This window comes from Corvus hawaiiensis, chromosome 26 (assembly GCF_020740725.1).
Source record: "Corvus hawaiiensis isolate bCorHaw1 chromosome 26, bCorHaw1.pri.cur, whole genome shotgun sequence".
Taxonomy (NCBI): domain Eukaryota; kingdom Metazoa; phylum Chordata; class Aves; order Passeriformes; family Corvidae; genus Corvus; species Corvus hawaiiensis.
The window spans coordinates 31949019-31972474 of record NC_063238.1 but is presented as its reverse complement, the minus strand read 5'-3'; the positions used below and the strand labels follow the sequence as shown (position 1 = coordinate 31972474).

Genomic DNA, 23456 nt, shown 5'->3' with positions numbered 1-23456 from the left:
GCCACAGATCTCCAGATATTGGACTTCTGCTTCTAGCATCCAATCTCACTTTTGGGAAGCACCTCAAGATCTGTACTGGATCTGCGGTAACAAGGCCTATTCCAAACTACCACCCCGCTGGCGAGGAAGCTGTACCCTCGGAGATATCCAACCTAACTTTTTCCTTTTACCAGAAGATGTTGGAAACCATCTAGGAGCTGTACTTTATGATGAACTGACTAGAGCTAAAAGACACATAATAGGAGGAACACAAAAGTGGAAGGAAGAGGAATGGCCACCAGAAAGAATCTTAGAAACTTATGGACCCGCAACATGGGCGCAAGATGGAAGTTGGGGTTATCGTACCCCCATCTATATGCTTAACTGTATCATCAGACTCCAAGCCTTAATCGAAGTAATTACTAATCAAACATCCTTTGCCATTGAACTATTTAACGCACAACAAATCCAAACCAGGGCCACTATCTATCAAAACCGCCTTGCCCTAGACCATTAGCAGAAGAAAGCGGAATGTGTGGTAAATTTAATACATCTGATTGCTGTTTGCACATAGACGATCATGGAAAAGCCATCACAAAAATTACTCAAAATATAAGAAAAATTGCCCATGTTCCAGTGCAGTAGTGGCAATAACTTACCAGTGCAGATTGGTGGAATTACGTCTTCCAAAAAGAATGGTGGAAAAAGATTTTACTAGTCATTGGGTTTTCCCTTACTGGTCTAATTTTTCTTCCCTGTTTAATTCCCTGTTTTATTCGTTTAATAACTTCTGTTGTTCAAAGTATGCCCCTTATTCAGGATCTCCAAGGACAACGACTTCCTCCAGCCTCCACCCAAAAGATCATGCAAACTGGAAAAGAGCAAAAGCTAGCCCAGCAGATGTGGGACCATTATAAAGAACTCCCTGAGGAGTTATCCGCCTTCACTTAAATGCAAAAGCCAAACAGCCTGCGCAAAAGAGAAAAAGGGGGACTTGTAATATATGAAATCCACCAAATTGGCCTTTGCATGTTAAGTGCCCTGATTTTGCATGATAAGATGTTAAATGTCCTAGTTTCACATTTTGCACATTAAGTGTTTTAATTGCCAAATTAGTCTTTACATACTTAAAATGCCCATCAAACTAGTTAAAGTTACTGAGTTAATTCTCAGAATCACTTAATCACACAGTTCCTAGTTAAAAATTCCTGTTAATAAAATACTCCCAAGTTTAATCCCTTCCTTAAGCTTTAAACTTACAAATGTATTGTTTCCTGCACATACCCAAGTTATCCAAGTTAATTAGTATGTTTTAAAAAGATTCTTAGAGTGTTTATGGTACAGTTTTAAAAGTTCCTTAAAATGTTTGTTGATTGTTCTGTTTTAAAAGTTCTTTGAAGTGTTTGTAGTGCAGTTTAATGCTTTTGTTAATTGTCCTTAAGTTCTACCATTTTCCAAGCCCAGCTTCAAGAGCAGACTTTTAACTGTCAAAAGCTATTTTTAGTCTCCTGTCCATTAACCTGCAACTCAGTTCCATGGCAACATGAATGTCAATGAGAACATTTTCCTGCCTTTCAAGCAAGTGACATCATCCCCAAACTTTACCCCAGACGACAGCCAGCCATTGGCAGGATCAGTTGACCTCACTTCAAGACTCCACCAATCGCACCAGACCATGGGGCTGGACTGTGGGCGGACCTGGGCGGAGCATGGACACTATAAAACTCAGTGCACAGCACTGGAGCTCGCTTTTTGCCTTGGATTAGCTGTGGGTGAAGTCCAATGCTGGTGACTCAGGCCTCTATCTTCCAGAGAGACCATTTTAATTACCGAACTTGGGACTAGCCGAAGTTAACCCAGCGTTGCAGGCTTCCTGTACTGGGGCCTTGTGCCGATTAGGCCTAAAGGTCTCTAATCGCTGCGGACCTGGGTTTTGGGATTTTTATTTGGGTTTCCTTACTAGTGGATTTTCCTGGACTGAATTATTTTAGCTTTAATTAATTTTTTAAATTATTCTTTTAATAAAACAGTTGTTAATTTTTAATTAACATCAAGAGTGGTCTCATTCTTCACACAAAGAAATAACATAGCCAAGGAGCAGGTCTCTAATTGCTAGTTGTCTCATAAGCATTGGGCATCTGGGTTCTTGCTTGTCACACCTGCATACGATGAAATTCTTAAAGTCATTTCCAAACTGTTTGTGCTCCGGCTATTTTGGCGTATGCTTTCCAGCTTTGTTAGTTGAGTGTTTCTTCTCCAGTCTTTCCAGACCAGAACCAATTTTTTTGTCACTGAGATACTCCAGGCTATTGTATGGTTTACACAAATATTTATGTTTGGTCACAACTGTTTATTTTCACCTAATTTGAATATAACTGTTTTGCATATCCCTGGTGGCCTATTAAGACTGACAAGACAGCCTTGTCTGAGGTAGCAATGAGCTATCTAGTTATTTTACTAATTGGCTGAAATTTTCCCTGTTTGAGTCTTGGACTCATTAGCTCCGGCTTTGTGGTGCTTTTCTGGCTGACATCACCAGGTATGATGGTTTTACTGGGGTACAGTAATACAAATGAATCAAGGTCTGCAACACAGAATATGCAAGCCACTGTTTTGCAATTTTACCTTTCACTACAAAAAAAATGTTTAAAAAACTAAAGATGTCTCAATAACCAACTCCAGTGGAGAGCAGAAGATTGTGTGCTCTAGTGATTTAGGGGGGTCTGAATTTATTTAGGATCCTGAGTTATGACTATAGCCTGAATATTGTATTTAACAGAGACAAGCACAACTAGCCTTCATGAACTTGGTTAACTCTTTTGTGGATCACAGTAATTTTGACTTTCACCACATCTCCCAAGTTCCTCAATGTGTTGCACAGAAATTGATTCTCTCCTGTTATCCATTACTTTCTGTTCTTTTCATCAGTAATCCCCAGTTCTTACATTTAAGACAGACTAGACAATCATTATTTAGGATAGGTGTGCACCATGGATTTGTATAGTGGCATAATGATATTTTCTGTGTGGTCTTTCTTTTCTCTTTCTTGTTTTCCTAGGAAGGAAATGTAACACATTCATTGTAGACAGTCATTCTCCCAGTGTCTCATGGGAGTCTGAAATGTGCTGAAACAACATTTAAAGCTCTAACCCCACTCACACCTACAGGTTCGGTGGTCACCTTCTGTACTGAAACACAATGAGCATGTCCAAGGTATTTCTAGACAATGAGAAACTGTCATTTAATGAGTGAAAATGTAACACACATGCTCATTTTAAATATTGCAGATGGCATTCCAGCTGAAGAAAGAAATCCTTGAACTAGGGTTTATGAGGCTTTAATCAAAACGAGCCTCTCTTGTGGAATAATTTCTAAGAACTGTAACTGTGAATTGTGTAATTATCACTGAGCTGATAATGTGTTGCTGTATTAAACTTGGGCACTGTGCCAGTCTTTCCAGTGCTGGCTTTATCTTTTTTTTTATTATTTTCTCAGCTACCTCTGTTGTGCTTTGAAGGACATCTCTAAGTTTCTAGTGTGTACATCTTTGTCATTTGAACACCCCATTTCATGTAGCCCAATTTTTCACTACATTTTACTGTAGAGCTCCCAAGCACTTGAATTGCAATCACATGTGGGAAGTCATCCTCCTAACACACTACCTAATGACTAGAGCCTGACAGTGGTAACGTGCACTGTTACGTTATCTCCTGCTTCATTGTTCTATGTTTCAGTTGTGGAGCTTTGGATTTACTTCTTTTATTTGATTTGTCAAATGCCCTTCAGATTTAATGGTTGCCCTTCATTTATTTAACGGTTCACATCCCTGATATTTGACTTCTGGGAAAGATTATACAGGGCCAAGAACTTCAAAGGCCAAGACTGTAACAATCTTCAACAATCCTTTTTCTGTTTGTTGACTTCACTCAATTGTCAACCACATTCCACTAACACTAATTTTCATTAACATTTGTCAATTGAAAAACTGTGCCAAAGCTTGTCATGCTTGAGGCTTGACTTCATTCCTGCCCCCTCCCCAGCCCAGCTGAGGATGCAGAAGCTATTTAGCAGTTCAGTCTACTTCTCCCTTATGCTGACAGGTGTGTACACCTTATACCTCACAGCTGTACATTCACAGCAGCCACTTAAAGCCTCCAATTGGCACCTGGGTGGGCTGATTGCAGTCAGTGATTAGTTAAATTGGGATGGCTGAATTAACTGCTTCCTCAATGTTGCGGTTTGAAGCTGGCTAAGTGCCAGGCACCCACAAAAAATTATCCGCTTATTTTCCTCTGCTATAGCTGAGCAGAGGAGGGGGAGTTGAAAACTTCATGAGTTGAGATAAGGATTAGGGGAAAAACTCTTTAAGGCAAAACAGGTTTAAAACTTAAACAGTATAAAGAAAATTTATTAACAGAATTAAAAGTAAAAAGAGTAATGAGAACTAAAATAAACCTTTAGAATACCTTTCCTTCCCAGTCCTTCCCTCTTTCCCACCGACCACACAAGGAGACAAAACATGGTGTTTTGGTCAGTCTTTCACTTCTTAAAAAACATTTTTCAGTTCACTTAAGGAAAAGAGTTTCTTCTGCTGTGCTGTGGGATCCTTCCCACTGGAGACAGTTCTCTGTGAACTTTTCCAGCGCGGTTTTAACTTTCACAAACAGCAATCCGCCCGACCTGCTGTAACGTGAGTCCCTCCCATGGGCCAAGCAGTCTTCCCACAACTGCCAAGCGTGGGCCATTTTAGTTCATGGGGTTTAGTCTTTTAAGGATGAGGTGTTCTAGTTTGGAAGCAAGGGTTCTCTATCTCTGTAAGCAAGGGTCATCTCTGTTTGGATTCCTCACTAGATTACAGCTTTTCAGTATCCATGCTCTCCAGCGTGAGTACTCTTCCTGACGGGCTGCGGGTGGATATCTGCACCCCCCCCCAGGCACCTAATGAATTACAGGCAAACAGTTTGTTGTATTATAGTCCTCACCACGGCTTGCAGAAGAATCTCAGCTCCGGCGCTCGGAGCACTTTTTTCCTCTCCTTCTTTTCACTGACCTCGATGCTGCCATGATGGTTCTCCTCACGTGTCCTCACTTTTCCTTTTTCTCTGACTCGGAAGAAAGTTGGTGTCTGTAGGTTCATTTCTTCTCAAGTTCCATCAGTTGAAAAGTTCTTATAGAGATTTGCTGCACTGAAAAGGTTGATTTCTTCTGGGCTCCATATTGGGGAATTGTTTGCCATGTTTTCGTTGCTGGCCACATGGTCTCTGCCCGCACTGCACGGGCGGCCCCAGCTGCGTTGTCCCGACCAGCACCACATGGGCAGCTCCGGCCTCAGGAGGGCCCCAGCGGCCGCCTCATCACCGCTCAAGAGAAGAAAAGAGAGCTTCCCGCACTTTTTCCTTTCTTAAATATGTCATCACAGAGGCGTTACCAACTTGTCTAATCAGGCTAGTAACCTGCCCATCATCAGAGCCTTCAGCGACTGGCTCTGTGCCGGACACAAAAGTTTTGATCAGCTTTTCTCCCACCACCACCAAAAACCAGGCTGTGTTAAAGCAACACATTCAACTCTTGCTTCCATTCTCCTACAGGTGAGTTTCACCCCTGCTTGTACCATGATGCAACATGCTCCTGACACTTTCAGCCCACCAGACCAGCTCAAACTGAAAACAGAACTCATTTATGCTATAGCAACTCCAAAGCAAATAAATAACCCCACAATATCAATATAAAATAATTTCAGGATCCTACCAGGCTCCTTTGCCATAGCATGCATTTCCTTATAAATTGACAGTAACATTGATAGTTCATCATCTCATTTTCTCTGCAATTTAAATTCATTAAGTGATTCATCCATGTTTCAACAAGCCAACTTCTTGAGTTCCCAGACAAAACCATTTTTGTCAGTTAGGTCACTGCTCTAAAGCATTCTCAGTGAAAACAGATGCATAATACCAGTTGTTTCCTGAGAAATGAGACATATCTATAGATTTATGTCCATGTGTTTGCTGATAGGCCAGTTGGCTTCTGCCTCTTAGAATGGATCAGAGCAGCATTCCCATAAGTAGGGGCTTCAATATACAATCCAGCTGCTGATTTCTACCAAACTTCCAGGAAATTTACCTACCAAATTTGCTTGACGTTGAACAGCAAGCGAGGGACAGGCAGACAAAGATGGCAGGCAGCACAAGCATATACATTTCCGTTCCTAAGCAAAAATATGTAAAAAGCATCTTCAAGCAGAACTACCAGGATAAACAAAACTGATTAGAAAAATTAATAACTACTACAGATGTTCCTGACCACAGATCAATTCCAACTCCTGAATAATATCCAGTGATTTAATTCCTATTGGGTTTCTGTTACATAGCAGAACTCTTAAGATACGAACTCCAGGAACTTATGCCTTGGATTCAGTCTCTTGGCTATACCAGAACCTTTTTTTATTTCACAGAATGAAAACTAGAAAGAAGAAGCAGGCACGCAAGTTCATTGGAAAATTGCACAAATTAAGGTATAAATTAAAGCCAGCACAATTAAAGTGTTATTTAAACAGTTAGTAACTATGTGAGCATTTACTTGGTAAAGTGATTTTCTGGTTTACCTAAGAGGTGTGCAGGAAGAGATTTACATTAAAGCAAAATGTAAGTCTCAAATAAGGCTGTACACATATCAGTTTGCACCTACACATTAGTAGAAACTAGCCAAAGCTGGAATGCCTCTCGTTTCCTGTGTGCACAATGACGGTATTTCCACCTCCCAATAACTGAAATAAAACATGAAAACATGATAGATGTCTGAGTCTTTGAACAAGCCACTGCACATGTGTTCTGACAGACGTAACTGCCTAATAACTTCGGTCAAAGTTTTCTCTGAGGCCAGTTGCCTCACTGGCACCACTCAGGCACCACCTTCTGAAGGCAGAAGATGCCTGACTCAGTCACATACAACAACAGCTGGTCTCTGCCAGGCTGGGACTGGACCAAGCCAACTCCATCCCACCAGCTCCCGCTTCAGGTTCCCACATAAAAGGGGTTACAACTGCCTCGTCTGGGTCATTTGGCACAGACTTTGACCAAGCACAGAGGTACTCTGCAAGTGGATAGACATAACTTAGGAGCACTGAGTAACTATTTGTTAGCTGATGCACACAGCAGGCAGCTAGGGCTAATACACTACCAGGCTGAATGTTAATATGCCCTGCAGCAAAAATCAGTGAGTGTCTGAGGAGCCAGTTGTCCTGGACAAGGCAGAGAAGAGGCATCCTGTGCTGCTCCTTGCAGAAGTCTGACTCCCACTGCTGCTGAGCTGCTGTGTTCTGAGCCTCCGCTTCTGTTTTCTTATGGTTTAAGGACGTCAGTAGACTTCCCCTTGCATCTCTGAGCTGCAGACTATTTCCATTGCAATAATTGTGCATGCCTGTGGTTTCCACTCATTTCTGCCATGACTTTAGGTCAAGCACTTCCTCACCACTTCCTCTGGCAGAGGGAGCCCTGTCAGGCCACAGCAAGAACCTGAGATGAGTCCTGAATCATGGGGAGACAAACCTCTGTGTGAAGGATGTGCAAGCCGTTTCTTAAGGGGTCATGCATGGATGAGAACCTGCAGATAGCTGCCCTCAGTCAGACCGTCCCCAGAAGGACAGAAGGACCTGGCGTGGGTGATGCCAGTGGGTGGCAGCTGCCTCAGCAGTGCTTTCCCACCCACAGTCAGGCCCCATTGCTGTCTCTTCCTCTCTCCACAGTTGCAGTCATGCTTTGGTGTCAAGGAAGAACCTAGAGAGTGCCACAGCAATGCTTCAGGCTTGGGGCAGTGTGGCTGGAAAGCTGTCAGGTGGAAAAGGGGTGCTGTTCAGTGACTGAACATAAGCCAGTGTGTGCCCAGGTGGCCAAGGCAGCCAGTGGCATCCTGGCCTGTATCAGAAACAGTGTGGCCAGCAAGACCAGGGCAGTGACTATCCCCCTGTACTTGGCACTGGTGAAGCCATACCTTAAGTCCTGTGTCCAGTTCTGGGCCCCTCGGCTGGAGTATGTCCAGAGAAGGGCAACAGAGCTGGTGAAGGGTCTGGAACGCAAGTCTGATGTGGAGCAGCTGAGGGATCTGCGGGTGTTTAGTCTGAAAACAGGGAGGTTCAGGGTAGACCTTAATGCTCTCTACCACTTCCTGAAAGGAGGCTGTAGCCAGGCAGGGATTCTCCCAGATAAGAAGTGACAGGATGAGAAGAAATGGCTCAGGTTGCACCAGCAGAAGTTTAGATTGGATATTGGGAAAAATGTCTTCACAGAAAAGGTGGTCAGGCACTGGAACAGGTTGTACAGAGAAGTGGTGGAGTCACCATCCCTGGAAATGTTTAAAAGACATGTAGATGTGGCACTTAGGGACATGGTTTAGTGATGGATTTGCCAGAGCCAGATAAAGGCTTGGACTTGATTATCTTGGAGGCCTTTTCCAACCAAAACACGTCTATGATTCTATGTTGCCTCAGAGCTGGGCAGTGACTTCCATATTGGGCCTGGTTTTGTAGTGTTTTGTCTTGATACTTGATTGCGCATTTTGTAATTTTTACTGCATTTTTGGCAAAACGAGAGATTTTACTGCAGCACAGCCCGGCTCCTGTGCAGCTGGGCAGAAATCGGGAGGTTTGTCCCAGATCAGACTCGGCGGAGGAGCGGAGGGGAGCGATTCCCCGTGCTGTAATCCGGAGCAGTTCCCGCCCGCCCCGTCGGCCGCCGCTGAGCACGCGGCCGTGAACCGCAGAATCAAGCCAGGCTGCGCGCGCCGCCGGGGCCCGCCTCCCCGGAGGGGCGGGGGATGGAGGTCGTGGCGCGGAGTTCGGAGCGAGCGGGGGCCGCCATGCGGAGCCGCGCCGAGGTGGACGCCACGCTGCAGACGGCCAAGCTGAACCCGGCGGAGCTGGTGCCGGCCGTGCACTGCCTCAGCTTCGGCCCGCAGGCCGCCGGCGGCGAGTGCTGCCTGCTGCAGCTGGAACCGGGGCTCTGCGCCGAGCTGGAGGCGGGGCACAGGTACGGCGGGTGCGGGGGAGGCGGGGCCGCCGCGGTTCGCGCCGCGGGGACATTCTGTGAACGGCGCTTTGTCCACATTTGTGTTCTTCTGATGCGGTTTGCATAACAGCTCCTTAAATTCCTTAAACCTGTCTGAGTTACATTGGAAACTAAAAACTCTTTAACCTATAAGAGTTGAGTTTGTTTGGGGTTTTTTATATGGACAGCTTCCTGCTGTGAAGGCTTCTAAACAAAACTCAGAAGGTGCTGGAATAGGCTCCCCGAGAAGTGGTCACAGCACCAAGCCCGCCGCAGTTCAAGAAGCAATTGGACAGCGCTCTCGGGCACATGGTGTGATTCTTTGGGCAGTCCTGAGCGAGACCAGGAGTTGGACTCAGTGATCCTTGTGGGTCCCATGCAGCTTGGGATATTCTATGATTCTATGATCAGTTCTATGAATATAGGTTTAGAAAAGAGATTATGTCTCTAAAAGAATCCTGCTGACTTTGCGATTTTCCTGTATGGATGGCAAGGTGCCTACAAGATAGATAAATTGGCAGGGAAGGATGTACAGTATTAGCATGGGCATGGGGTAGGATGGTTATGTGACACCAAACTCTGGACCAAGAGCCGCTTCTAGATAAGTTTTTGATACTGTTTTAAATTTCTTCCTTTACAGCAATGCCAGTGACATAAGGAAAAATCTTTAAAATAATACAATATGAGAACTCCCTCTAAAGAAGGTAGTCTCTGAGATGTATGTTAGTAAGCCCATTCCTATTTAGTGCAATACTGATGAAGTATCATCTGTTAGAGGCCTGAACCATGTTGAGGACCCCTTGGGGCACAGGTGAGCTTTGCTCATGCATGCAGGCTTTGGGGAGCAAGAGGAGCAGTTCAATTAAATTGAATCTGAGCACTTAAGTTAGTGTAGCCTGGGAGGGAACTGTATGTTCCCCTGTTGTGGTCCTGCTTTGGTATTACCATATTCTCATGCAGAATCTTTACTTAATCAAGTATGTGAGCTGAAGAGAGTAGTTTACATTGTCCAGAATTGTTCTAGAAGATGATTTTCTTTCCCGTTTGGAATCACTTGCAAGAAAATAGATATTAATTATCTGAAGGGCTCTGCACAATAGACACAATTTCTGTTTGCTTTCTTGTTTCACACTGGGCCAGTTTCAGTCCTTATTAAAGAACAGCTCTATCTGTAATCTAATTTCTAAGATTAGTGAAGTAGTTCAGGCGTTAAGCATCACTTAATCAGTGTTTCAGGGGGTCGTGTGAATCGGTGTATGACTATAGGCGTTCAGCTGTGATCTGCATGAAAACTTCAAATGCTTGTGTTTTGAGTTTTCTCACATTAAAATGAGAGGGGAAAACATAGATTAATTGACATTTGAATCTTTATATTTTGGTAAACTGTGACTGCTGCTACAAAACAGAACTGCAGTTTATAACTTCTTTACAAATGTATAAATGTGAGACAATATCAGACAAGTTTAACAAGTGTTCATCCTGAAATAGAGGTAAAAATACATCTTTATGCTGGTTTTTTTTTCCAGCCTAGTAATCCGTGGTGAAAAGGATGAACATGCAGTGTTGTGCAGCAAAGATAAAACTTACGACATGAAAATAGCAGATACCTCAAATATGCTCCTGTTTGTTCCTGGTTGCAAAACTCCAGAGGAGCTGAGTGCAGATCCGGCATCTTGTAACGTTATTCATTCACAGGTATGTCTTTCAGGGTTTTTGTTTGTTTGCTTTAGTTCTCTGCTTTCTTATTCTCTGTAATTTCTTGTATTTTGTCCAAGATGTATATATGAAACCCAGCTGGGATTCAGTTGCCTAAACATAGGCTTCTAATGCCATTTTAGATGCCCTGTGGTATTGCTTAGCTGCTATTGCAGGCTGCCACTGGAGAAAGGATGAGTCTCCTGTAGCTTCTTTGTATATTGACCAGCTCCAGGAGGATGTGCTTATAAATATGCTTTTTACACAGGGCCGTGCTATGTCTTTAGGGCCCTTCTTTTGAGTTGAACTTTCTCTGTAATATAGGATTATTATTGTTTCCAAGAAGTTAAAACTTTGGTTTATTTTTAGTGCATAGTAATTACTTGTGGTTGATATTAAAAGCTTGCAAAGAAAATATCATTCCTCAGCGTTAGCGACTATTTTTAAAATAAGGTATTTACAGGTTGATTTTTTAGGAGCGCATTCCCCAAAAGGTAGATTTTACCGTGTCATGCCTGAATACTTTTTTTAGTATTTTTTTATTTTTAGTATTTTAGTATTTTATTTTTTTATTTTTAGTATTTTTTTTTTTTTTAGTATTTTATATATATTTTAAATATAGGAATATATTCAAAGGTGGCTCTTTCAATTAGCATATCAAAACATTTGTTGGAGTGAATGACTTCAGAGTTCTCAGTTTAAAGAATTCATTGTTCTCTGCACTTCTGAAGCATAGTTAATAAAATTCTATTAAAAATAGCTAGGCAAATATTAGTTAATTATTTGCTGTAATGGACATAATGGCGTCATTGAGGAATAATCCTGCTTCAACATCTTCCAAGTTCTTCCATGAGGTCCAATGAGCTAATGTAAAAAGTTAATTCAAGCTGAAGTAGGTTAATGAGAAAGTAATATTCTTCCATATACTTTTTTTTTTTTTTGTGCTACATTTAATAATTTCACTATTTCTGTGAAGTTACACATCATAGATGTGATTTTTAGGAACTGTTTTAGAAGTTTTATTTCTAAGAGCTCTCAATTATTTCAAAAATGTTAGATGGTTCATTGACACAGAAAATTGTGAAACACAGCAAAAGATACTATATGTACTCAGTTCTTTGGGGGCTTCACTGCCCTTCACTTGCAGTCTCAGTGCTGATCTTTGTATCACTTGCATGGCTGATACTCGCAGCCAAAGCATCTGCCATTTTGTTCACCTCACAGAGCCCAGCTCAGGTTATGAGCTTTGGAATATAAATTAGAATTAGTTATTTTCTTTTCTATGCAGAGTATCTTACTACCAAATTGATCAGAAAACAACTTGGCAGGAGAAAAGCCTGGCACTTAAGTAAATGCTATTTGACATGGAGCTTGGAAATTTATCAGGAAATTGGTGTTTACGTGAATTTTTTGCCAAGCCAGCTGTGGAATAGTTTGATTAAAATTGAGAGATTTCTCTGTATTAGAATTTGTATAGGATTTCTTATCTATATAGGTGATTCTTCTTATAATTCATTTAAATGGAATATTATTTTAAAGTTTTGGTGCTTTTTTATTTTTTAATGGAGAACTTGTAAAATACCCCAAGTACTCTGGTAAAGCACTTAGGGTATTTTAAAGTATTGTCTAGAGGTTTTTTCATGGAAGCTTTTTTAACACAGAACTAGTGATTGGATCAGGAGTCACTAAGCTGGAGCCTGTTTCGCCTCTGCCATTCTGTTCCCGTTTCTGTCAGTTTGGTAAATAGCAGGAACAATGCTGAAAAGTCTCCAATAGTCTGTCCTCTTCAAAGAATCTTGTAGGAAGTCCAAGCTGTACCCTGTGAAACACCACAGGATTACTCTGAAAGTAAAGCTTTGGTAAGTTGGTGTTGTTGAATCAAGTACAGCCGAGCTTCCTGTTGCACGCTCTTCATTTGTGTGTGGACTCAGGGCAAGGAACAGAGATGTCTGGTCAGTTGTGTGCAAGTGTAGCTTACTGTCCTTGTTAATGTCTGCTTTGCTTGAGCTTAGGGCTGTGATGATTCATTAAGGAGTAAAAAGGCTGTGAAGTAGATCCCAAGCATGGGAAGAAGTGGGGAAGATAGAGTCAGGTTAATATAGGAGGGTTTTTATGGCAGTAGTATAATTTACTATTAAGACAAAAAGCAGTTTTGAGGGGAATTGTGCAGAAATATCTCCCGTGGTGATTTCCTGTCATTTGCGTGCAGAGTTGAGTTGTTACCTTTGTCTTACGCACTACAAACATATTTTTATCAATCAAAAGTGGATTTTTATTCTTCATTGTCTGTAGTAAATTTTTTTACTGAAAACACTGCAATGATTGTTTTGTCGTCAAATTAATTACCCTATTAATAGTTTCTTGTTTTCAGTGACTTGATTAACACTTCTTGCTGATAATTTTTGGTAAGCAGTTTTGAATCCAGATAGTATGTTAGTGTTTTAAGAGTCACTGTTTTTTCTTGTAGATTGCTGGTTTCTCCAATAACTATTGGGAATTAAGGAGATGTCGACCAAAACTGAAGAAACTGAGGAAGCTTTTAATGGAATATCCATATGACGGGCCTGATAGTCAGAAAGATCAGACTTTGACATTTTCAAAGGTAAATCAGCTGTGTAGATTGCTTTCTTGTAATTGGTAATGAGCAAATTAAAGTGAAGATACATTCTTAAGTAGAAAAATCCCTTTCCTCACATGATTCACAGTGCTTCTTTGAGTTAATTTTTTAACCCTTCTATTCTAAACAAGTTGGTTGTTGTTAGCACTTCCAGTGGATACAGGTAAGCAACCTTTTTATTAGTTACAAGAGGAAAACGAAGGACACAGAAGGAGACTGGGCATTTCCCTTTTCCTATGGGAAGTTTCCTGGAGGACAGCCTTCAAAACCTTTTCTAAATTCCTTGACAGTTTATATGACTACTAAGGTATAATGCAGCCTTTCCTTCTTCTTTGGGTCTGTCATGTATGAGGTCAGAGCACAGCCATGTGCAAGTCATTTGCCAGTCAGTAACTGTGATGACAAGGAGAAGGGAGTTGAAGAGAGTAACAGGGATGATACAAGGCACAGAATAAGACTGACACTACAAGAAGGGAAAACACGAATAAAATCCTGTCCTGTCCTATTGTGTTTCCAGGAAATTCAATTTAGGATCTAAAGAGTAATGGAGAGACCTGGACTGTGCAGCATATGATCTCAGATAAAAGGCTGATAAAAATTCTGTGGTTTTGTTAGTTTGGTTGATACATTCTTTTCCTTTTGACTTTAAAACAAAAAATAGTTGCTCCCAAGTATTTTATGCTGAGGCTTGGTTGAAGCTGACACCAGCAAACCATCTGCGTGTGCTTGGACGTGCAAAGATGGATGTTACTTTTCTCCCTTGGAGAGACATGATGCCTTTCTCTTCTTGGATGATTAACAGACTGATTTCTGATCAGTTACAGAATCTTGCCCCCAGAATTGCCTGCCTACTCTGATCTAGGAATAGAAAGATGTACAGCAAAATAAGAGATGGTAAAGGTTAAAGTGCTTAAATTGTCTAAAAATTATAAGCATTGACAAAGGCTAGCAACACGGAAAAAATCATATTAAATATTTATTCATAATATTGAGTATTATAAAAAGATGTCAGTGTCTTCCAAACGTTAGTGCCTGGTTTGAGGATTGATGACCATTTATTTGGAAGGAGAGTGTATTTCCTCTGAATGAGCTTACTCAAGAACAACTAGATATATCTTGATAAATGTAGACAAGTCTTAACCTTGCCTCTGGTGGAACTCTGAAATGAATCTGAAAGCTCTCCAGGGGAAAGCTCTTTCCTATGGGACTAATTTTCACTGAAATCCCCAACAATATATGTGTAGTAATGATTTCCACTGTTTTGTTTGCTTACACTTAATATTTATCCTGAGGTGCTAGGGTCACCTTTAATCTGTTTGAAAACAAATTACTTTCTTCTGGTCGTTTACTGTAAGCCTCTCATGGTTTTCAGGACTGTATCATACAAGAGAACCCCAGCAAAAAAGCCGTAAAGATCAATGGTACTGTAGGCAAGCTGTTGCATAGTGATGTGATTTAGTAAACTAGAGGAAAGCTTATAAATAGATAGGCTAGTACTGAATTTTACAGTGAAATGAGAGGGCATACTCAGATGATCACAGACTAAGATCTGTGAATAAGGATCAGAAACATATTACACATATTCTCTAGAAGTTGCTGGTGTAGACATGGTGCAAGTCAACCCATTCCATTTTATGTTTGCAAGGGCAGTGCAGCTGATAGAAGCATCAGAGCTGAGAGCAGTGATGTCTTCAAAAAAGCTGTTGGAATTGCTAGGCTGGCCTCGAAGCAGGAACATGCCAAGGACTTGTGTGCAAGGCATCTGAATGGCAGAGTTAAATTTTCAAACACACTTACTGATTTGGGGATATTTTTGCTCTCAATTGCTAGCAGTGTTTTTTTTAAGTACTGTATAATATGGTCATCGCTCATTGACATACTGATGGGAGCTTGGCCTGATGGTATTTCAACATACTCTGACAGGAATAGCATAGCAGGACGTGGAGACCTTTCCATATTTATTAAATGGTTTTTTAACATGTGAACATTCCAAACTTAGTGTTGGTTTGTGCCATTTGTGTTCCCATAGTCTGATAGATCTCAATCCAATACTTGCTTAATCCAGTGTTTTTCTTTCTGATAGGAAATATTCTTAAGCTATAATCAACAGAACTTTAATACTAAAGTTGATTAAATAGGCTGTAATGTGAATAAAGGAATTGATGCCCTATTTCCTGTGGATTGAAGTCTGGTATTTCTTCCATTTACTTCACTCCTCATGGTACCTTCTCTTCCACCCATGTCTTTACCACAGTATCCCACAGCACCTTCCCATCTCACCTCGTAACTGTTCTGCAAGGATGTGTTTGTGTTACGGCTGGCTCTGTGCTACCTGTGTGCCAGTTGATTAGCAGACACCAAAACACAACATGTTGCTGTTGAGGTCATGGTGGAGGAGACCTTCCCTCAGTGGAGGTACTAAGTTCAGGTTCTGATTTCTATCCAGATGTGATAAGTGATTTTTGCTTTGCCTTTTCTTTGAATCTCACAGATTAAAATATGTGATTTCAGAAAAGCCAGAACACATTCACTTTTCATTCTTGCTGGGATACTTTACTTACAATGTCTGCTTGTGCTAGTTTGACATTCTGGGAATACAGGTATATTACTTACGCCTGGTACAAAGACTTTCCTGTAGTTAGACTGGGTTTTATATTGAATAACCCTTTGAGAAAATGTTTTAAGTTACAGGAAAAGTTTCAGAGAGTGTGGTAAGCCTTAGAAAATTCAGACTCTGGGGGGAAAAAAAATCTATCTTAAGTCTTCCCTTCATTATAGCTTGTAATGCATTTAGCGTGGTCACTGAAGCAAAGAAGGAATAAGAATAACCTCTTTTATTTCCTTCTTTTTTTTTCCTTGTTGCAGTATACAACAGAAGATTTGTTAAGTTTGATTCAGGCAAGTGAAGAAGAAATACTCCACCAATTGCAAGTTATAGATGCCTGCAAAATTGAAGGTATTCATATCTGAAGAATTATTATCTATGAGGAAGTAACTCTGTTATTTTCCCCAAAATATATGTCTCATTTTTCTAAGGCCCATTCCACATCCTCGTCTTTCAAGGTGCAAGTTATTTCAAAGTTGTAAGATACGTTTCCATAGATCTATGTCCTCTGCTGCCATGAATCTGATCAGAAGGATAAAGCTGAGCAGGCACTGCCAGTTTCTCTCTTTCCAGGATGATTCCTTCTTTGCTGCTACAAACACTGGCATCAGTGTCCCACCCTCAGCATATCTTTCAGCTGGTCACCCTCTTCATGAATACTGGGTATTATAGAGTGGGTACTGCTTTCTGTAGCCCTAGAGGAAAAAATAGCTGATTCTCAGGTAACCACAGCCCACCCTTTTCACAGTCTTTTCTTCCTCCCAGACTGAGTTTATCTCAGTGTCTTCCTACCATGTGAGGCAAGGCTTGATCAAGTGTCTCACCTTGGGACAGCTCCTACTCCTCCTTGTAGTGGTTTGGTCCAAAATACTCATTACTGTTTATCTGCTGTGAGATAAGAATTAGGAGAAATGCAAAGCAGGCACCAAACTTGAAAGAATATAAAGAAGTTTATTAACAGACCTAAAAGAAGGAAAAAAAAAAAAATACCACCTTCAGAACTCTCCTCCTCCCCCCACCTTCCTCCCTTCTCCCACTGACAATGTAAAAAGACAACCCTTCAGTCTGTTTACCACTTCCATAATAACCTTGTTCAGTCCATTTAGAAAGAGAAGTCTCTTCTTGCTCATGCTATGAAAACATTATCACAACGAGACAGCCGCCCACTTCCAAATATTGTTCAGTCCATTTAGGAAGAGGAGTCTCTCTGCCTGCGTGTGAGTCCCTTCCCCCGACTTGCAGCTTTTCCCGCAACTGCTTTCGAGGGTCCACTCTTGAAGTTTTTTGGGGTACAATTTTAAGGTTGAGCCATTCAGAAACAAGAACAGAGGCCCTTCTCCTTCCCTGGGAGCAAAGGGTCTTCATCATCTTCATCGTTAGGACTATCTCTGGGGGCATCTCTAGGGACTGAGGTTTTCTCCTTTCCCATTTGGAGCAAAAGTCCTCATCTGGTCCATCTCTAGGGACTGAGGTTTTCTCCTTTCCCGTGTGGAGCAAAAGTCCTCATCTGGTTCATCTCTCCCTGTCCAAACGTCTCATTAAATTACAGCTGCGTCAGCATCTGCCTATCTCAGCACAGGTGCTTTTGCTCACGAGTTGAACACTCCACCCCCCATATCTTCATGAAATTACAACAGGATACTCTGCTATATCATAGCTTCACAACAGAATTTCAGCTTTAAGCATCTCTCTCTCTCTCTTCCCTCAGGTTTTTCAGCTCTTCACAGCAGTAAAAGGGTTAATCTCACCTCGGCCTTGCAGCTTTGCAGCTGGAATGTTGAATTTTTCTTATCACTGGAGAGGGGGGAGAGCCGAGCCGCTCCGGCTGCCCACGGCAAGGCAGTGGGGGGGGGGGTTCCACGGCTGGAACAGGTCCATCGGCTCCAGGATGGCCGTGGCCTGGTCGGGCCCGCTGGGCCCCACACGGGCCCTGCAGCCACCTGTCCCAGCACTGGAAACGAGAGAGAGCTTGGGGGGGGGGTTTGTCTATTCTTAAGTGTGCATCACAGAGGCGGTCACAACTTTAAGTGGCTTAAAGAATTGTCCATATTCAAACTGGCCACCTGATAGGTTCTATCAGGTCCCAGAGGAAACTGTAAGCACCCCTTAGCAAGGACATCCCTTCCAGGACTATGCTTGCTAACCCGTGACACTCCTTTACTTGGCCGTGCCCAAACCCCACTGGGACACAAGGTGATGGCAGTCCTAGAGTCATCTGGATTTCTGGATTTTTGTGAACTTCTCTGGACCTGACCTTGCTTTGTAGGGCCAATGTATGCAGTTCTGTGCCTGAACTAATTATTAGTTTTTTCACATCTGATTCATCTTGGAATGATATTTGTAGTGTCTTTGTATCTGTGGCAGTTAAAGAATTACTAAAGAATTACAAACAATTGAGATAACTAAGTTTCATTCTCCTTTACATTTGCTCTTATTATTTAGTTCCTTTTCTCAGCTTTTAATCCTGGAAAAGACACAATGCTGCTGCATTTTGTAGAGGTGTGACCTGAATGTCCAGACTCCAGTAATGTATCTTTATGGCAACAGAATTAAGGTATTAATGTTCTCCTTCTAATAGTGTTTTGTGGTGCTCTGTTTGGCAGGATATTGGAGAATCCTAGACTTTGACTATGAGATGAAACTCCTGAATCATGTGACTCAGCTGATAGACTCAGAGTCCTGGCCTTTGAGTAAGGTTCCTCTATGTGCCTGCCTTGAAGAACTTGGATCTCTAGAACCCAGGTAAACAATTATTTTTAGTACTTAAAATTGCCTACATTTGTTATTAACTATTAATAATTACAGTACTTGTTAACTGTTTATTAGAATTATAGTCTTGCAAATCTAGATTCTAGTTACCATGGTCTAAATGATACATTTTCTTTTTTTCTAAAAATATACAAAGGAATTTTTAGACAGATAGGTTAGTAAACTGATTTTAGTGTTTGTTGTTAGTATTTCCATTGATTCATAGTAGAAACATTACTGCTGAGTTGTAAATGATGGAAGTAGCATGTACTTAAGTTGTAAATTGCTGAGCATCTTGAAATACCTGTTCTGAAGCTATAGCTAGCCAAAAATGTTTGGTTTACCTGTTGCATACTATCTGAGAAGGTATCCCCTGGGCTTCCTTTTCTCCAGGCTAAACACCCCCAGCTCCCTCAGCTGCTCCTCATCTGACCTGTGCTCCAGACCCTTCACCAGCTATATTCCCTGCCTCTGGACTCACTCCAGCCCCTCAATGACTTTCTTGTAGTGAGAGGCTCAGAACTGGACACAGGATTGAGGTGCAGCCTCACCAGTGCTGAGTACAGGGGGACAATCCCTGCCCTGGTCTATCACTATCCCTCTGGCTCTGTGGCTTCTGTGCTGGAGTGCGAGGTGTAGCCATCTCTGAAAGGCATCTCCAAAGCGAAGCCGCTCCACGGGATCAGCTATATCCACTCACACACGCGTGCACGCACAAATGCACAGACAGCTTCAGTAATATGGTCAGTGGCAGAGAGGCTGGAAGGTTCTTTGCATAGATTTCCACGAGAGCAGTTTATTGCTTCTACACTGTGAAGGGTTCTAGAGGCAAAGACCCAGAACAATGGAGAACTCAGGCTTAACTACGGGGGTGTGGCTAGCACCAGAAACCAAAGGTGTGAGGGCACGGGGGCGGTACAAAGGCGACACAAGGGAATGGGGACCCATGGGGGAGCTCTGGCAGAGTGGTGAGGGGCAGAGGCCAATGGGGGGAACCTGGAGTGGAGAACTTTCTATGGCATGGAACATATAAGGTAGCAAGGAGGCAGAGCAGCCAACAGCCAACCGGGGAAGCAGAACTGGGGTAGATTAACGTAACAGAACAAAGCATCCTGGGAGAGGCTTCTTTTATCACCATGACCACTAAGTCTCTGGCACCAGGGACTGTCTTATTGAAAACTCTCTGTCCCTTGTACCACAGGCTGGCTGGCCACCACACTGGTCCTGCTGAACACACTGTTTTTGATACCATTCTTTATCATTGGAAAGAAGTGATATTGCAAGAATCTCTTTTCCTTATTTTCCTTATGCATTTTAGTCTTTGCTAGTTACACCTAGAAAGTGGAAGAGACCTTTGTGGTTGACAGGCTAAATCAGCTCCCATCTGTTATTTGTCCCCTTTTGTTACCTCTTTTACTTCTATTTTTTTAATCTGTTTCTTCATTTCACCCACAAAAATGTGTCTCATAATCTAGTCTCTTCAATTTATTTTTTTCTCCATACCTTAATCTTCTTGGTAACTGTTTCTGTAGTGTCCTAAAGAACAGTGTTAGAACTTGATTTCTGGGTTTGGTTTTTTTTTTTCCAGAGAGATGATAGAACACATTCTTGTAAGCTATGGCAGGAAATACGTTGATGGTAAGTTTTAACTTTGCATAGAAGACATAGTTATTAATGAGGAAATGTAGATTTTGTGAAGGATGGCCCGAACAAACGAGTTGTTACAGTGCCAGTATAAGGAGGGAGCAAACTGGGCTAAAAATCAGTACAATTATTAAAGGAAGTTTCATAGGAAAAAGGCTATTAAACTGTACAAGACACAAGGGAAAATTGTGAACAGAGGTACTGGAAGTGATTTATTACGTGTCCACAAGCCATAATTTTGTGACTAAAGAGAGATCACTAGTAAAATTTAGATGACATCTCTCTTTAATACCCTAGAAGGCCTCAGATATTTAAGCAATTAATTGTGCTATTGTGAATAGTCAATGGCATGAATTCAGCTTGCCTGAAGTAGGTATCAGCCTTTGATCTCTTGAACTGCACCACACGATCCACTGGTCGTATTGATTAGATTTCCATTGTCCATCTCACACGCAGATACAATATTGCACTGCCTTAGTCTGAATTCTTTCCCACAGTTGCTTTCATCTCACCTTTGGCTGAAGGAGGAGTTGCACTCATCCTTAAAGCACATAGGAAAGTAACTGGAGTGACAACAGACTCTTGTCTTAATATATTTAAGTAGGTTGCACAAGGAACAGTTTGAATTACAGACAGGTGGCTGAAACAATAGAAGGAAGTGTTTATACCTGATTTTGTTCAGAGAATTTTAGCAAAGTCAGTGTGAGAGAAAGTGAAGTCTTATCCCTTCATAATCTCATAAGGGTGATTAAAGAAGTGAAAGTTTAAGTGAAATTGTTTAAGCAAATGCTTTAATACAAGCCATTCAGAAATAGGAATGAAAGCTGTAGGAGAAACAGTACACTGTGAAAGGGGAAAACATGGAGGGCAAATACGTTTATTGATATGAATTGATACTGTATTTGCTGTATATGCTGTATTCTGCATAATCTGTTCTTGAGAATAAGATATCATAATTTATCCAAATTAATACCAAGTCTCATTACCTCCCAAGGAAAAGAAAAAAGAGGATACTTGTTGTATAGAAGACTGTAGAACAGAATGGAAATACAAGGCTGTTCTCTGTTCTTTTATCAAAAGGCAAGAACCCAAGATAACCTAGTTTTTGCTTCTCAGCAGGGGAGGTTTTCTTTGAAATGTGTGAAGATAAAATATGCAGAGCTATAGCACAAATGCTTTTGCAAAATGCAGTTAAATTCAATCTATCAGAGTTTGAAGAAGTCTGGCAACAGAGTGTCCCTGAGGGGATGACAACAAGGCTTGATCAGCTTCAGGTAAACACATAAAGATGTATGGATTCTTTTGTGAGTAGGCTGTAACTGACTTGTGTCATACACAGATTTTACCCATTATTGGGTATTGTGTTGTTTCTGTCAGCTTTTGAATTCAAGTACGCTTTATGACATCCTCTATGAGCACCAGTAGTCTGGAATCATAACAATTCAGGTTGTTGAACAGATTGTAGTGACAGCCAGTAGAGTAGCAAGCACTATGGGAATCCTTTTCCTCGAAGGAAGGCAGAGAGATGTTGGAAGCCAATGGATTATCCCTTCCTTCTTGTCATAAAGAAAATTATAAACACTGCATGTAAAACAGCACCTTTATGATACTTCTTCAGTTTGTCTCTGGTAGTGCAGTTGTAGAAGGCTTTGGATCTGCAAAGAGCAGCTTGTATGGAATACTGTCAGAAAGATGGAAGTTTAATTGTATCTGTATTTAACATTTTCTTTCTGATGCTGATCTGCAGGGCTTGGCTCTTGTGGATAAAAGTTCAAGACCAGAGACCATCTGTCTGCTAAAAGTAGAAGAGTTACCTGAAGACAACCAGGAAAGATTCAACAGCTTATTTGGCATACGAGAAAAGTGGACAGAAGTGGATATTACCCCTTATATACAGTAAGGATGTATTTCTTTTTATTAAAATATAATAAGTATTATATTCTTTCCTTTTTGTATAACTGGCTTCTGATGAGCTATGATCCAGTAGCCTCAGCTACTAAACTTTGCATTTTAAATGAACATCGATTCTGTATGAATAGAATACCCACCTCTGGGATCTGTAACTCTTTTTTGGATTTAAATGTGTGTAAAAAGCTGATGCTACTGGATTTAAATAGGTGATAAATCTCATTTGATTAAGGCAGACTTAATTCAAAGGCCAAACCTCCTGACACGTAAAATCAGTCTCTATATTTACAACACTAGAACTATAGAGCAGTAGTGCTTCCTGTACTGCATCTTTTGTTCCTTTGGTCGTTAAGACTTACACTACTGCACTATCTGGAATGCCCAGCTGTGATATATTTGAGCAGATATTGATGGTAACCCAGAAGTAACTGCATCAACCCTTTATGAGTGGCTCTAAATTTACAGTAAAATAACTGAATAGTTCAGAGCTAACTGTTTTGCTAGACTGAAAACTCATCAGACAACAGTAATAATAAAAACTCCCCCTAAAAACCAAAATTTTTTTCTGAAGTAAGAAATATAGTTTTGCCTATTCTTTAAACGTCAAGAAAAGTTCTAAACTTTAGGTAATTTAAAGCATTATGTGACAGTTACAGTAGTTTGGGTTTTTTTCCTAATATCCTAATCCAGTTTATTGCTTTAGTTACAAGTATTTTACAGATTCATTTTGTGTGAGAGTATCTTTTAATGCCAATGTCGTGTGCTTTATTTCCTCTTTAGAGACTTGTGTGCAGAGAAGCAGACTGTTGGCGCTCTTCTGACAAAATATGCTCGCTCCTCAATGCTGAATGGTGTTAAAGTTTATAATTCTAGAAGACCCATCTCATAACAAGTATTGTTTGAAGAACTGAGGATACTGAATGTAATAACAGTGAATGTTACTTGCTGCTGCCTTCTGGGGAAAAGAGTTGCCAACCAACTTATACAATAATGTTGTACTTGAGTTTAAGCAGCTAAGCTACTTGAACCAGCTGTTTTCTGCTCAGCTAAGGAGAGTGTGAGGGATTCAGCTCACCTTCCTTTGCCCAACTGCTTTTTCCTTTGTGTCTAGTTAAGCCAGGAGCCAAGCTACTTCTTGAGTACACTTAAATCTGTTTATCTGTATGTCTGAAATAAAAATTTAAAACCTCCTTGATAATAATTCAATCACTTGAATGGATTT

General features: G+C 41.2%; 1 protein-coding gene across 1 annotated transcript; it reads left to right on the top strand.

Moving 5' to 3' along the window:
- Window positions 1-8785: 8785 nt before the first annotated feature.
- Window positions 8786-23435, top strand: DSCC1 (DNA replication and sister chromatid cohesion 1). Its single transcript, XM_048287042.1, has 9 exons — window positions 8786-8999; window positions 10544-10712; window positions 13180-13314; window positions 16195-16285; window positions 18538-18676; window positions 20271-20320; window positions 21443-21600; window positions 22074-22222; window positions 23015-23435. The coding sequence occupies exons 1-9, from the start codon at window positions 8788-8790 to the stop codon at window positions 23121-23123; spliced, it is 1212 nt and encodes a 403-aa protein (XP_048142999.1). The 5' UTR covers window positions 8786-8787; the 3' UTR covers window positions 23124-23435.
- The last annotated feature ends 21 nt before the right edge of the window (window positions 23436-23456 follow it).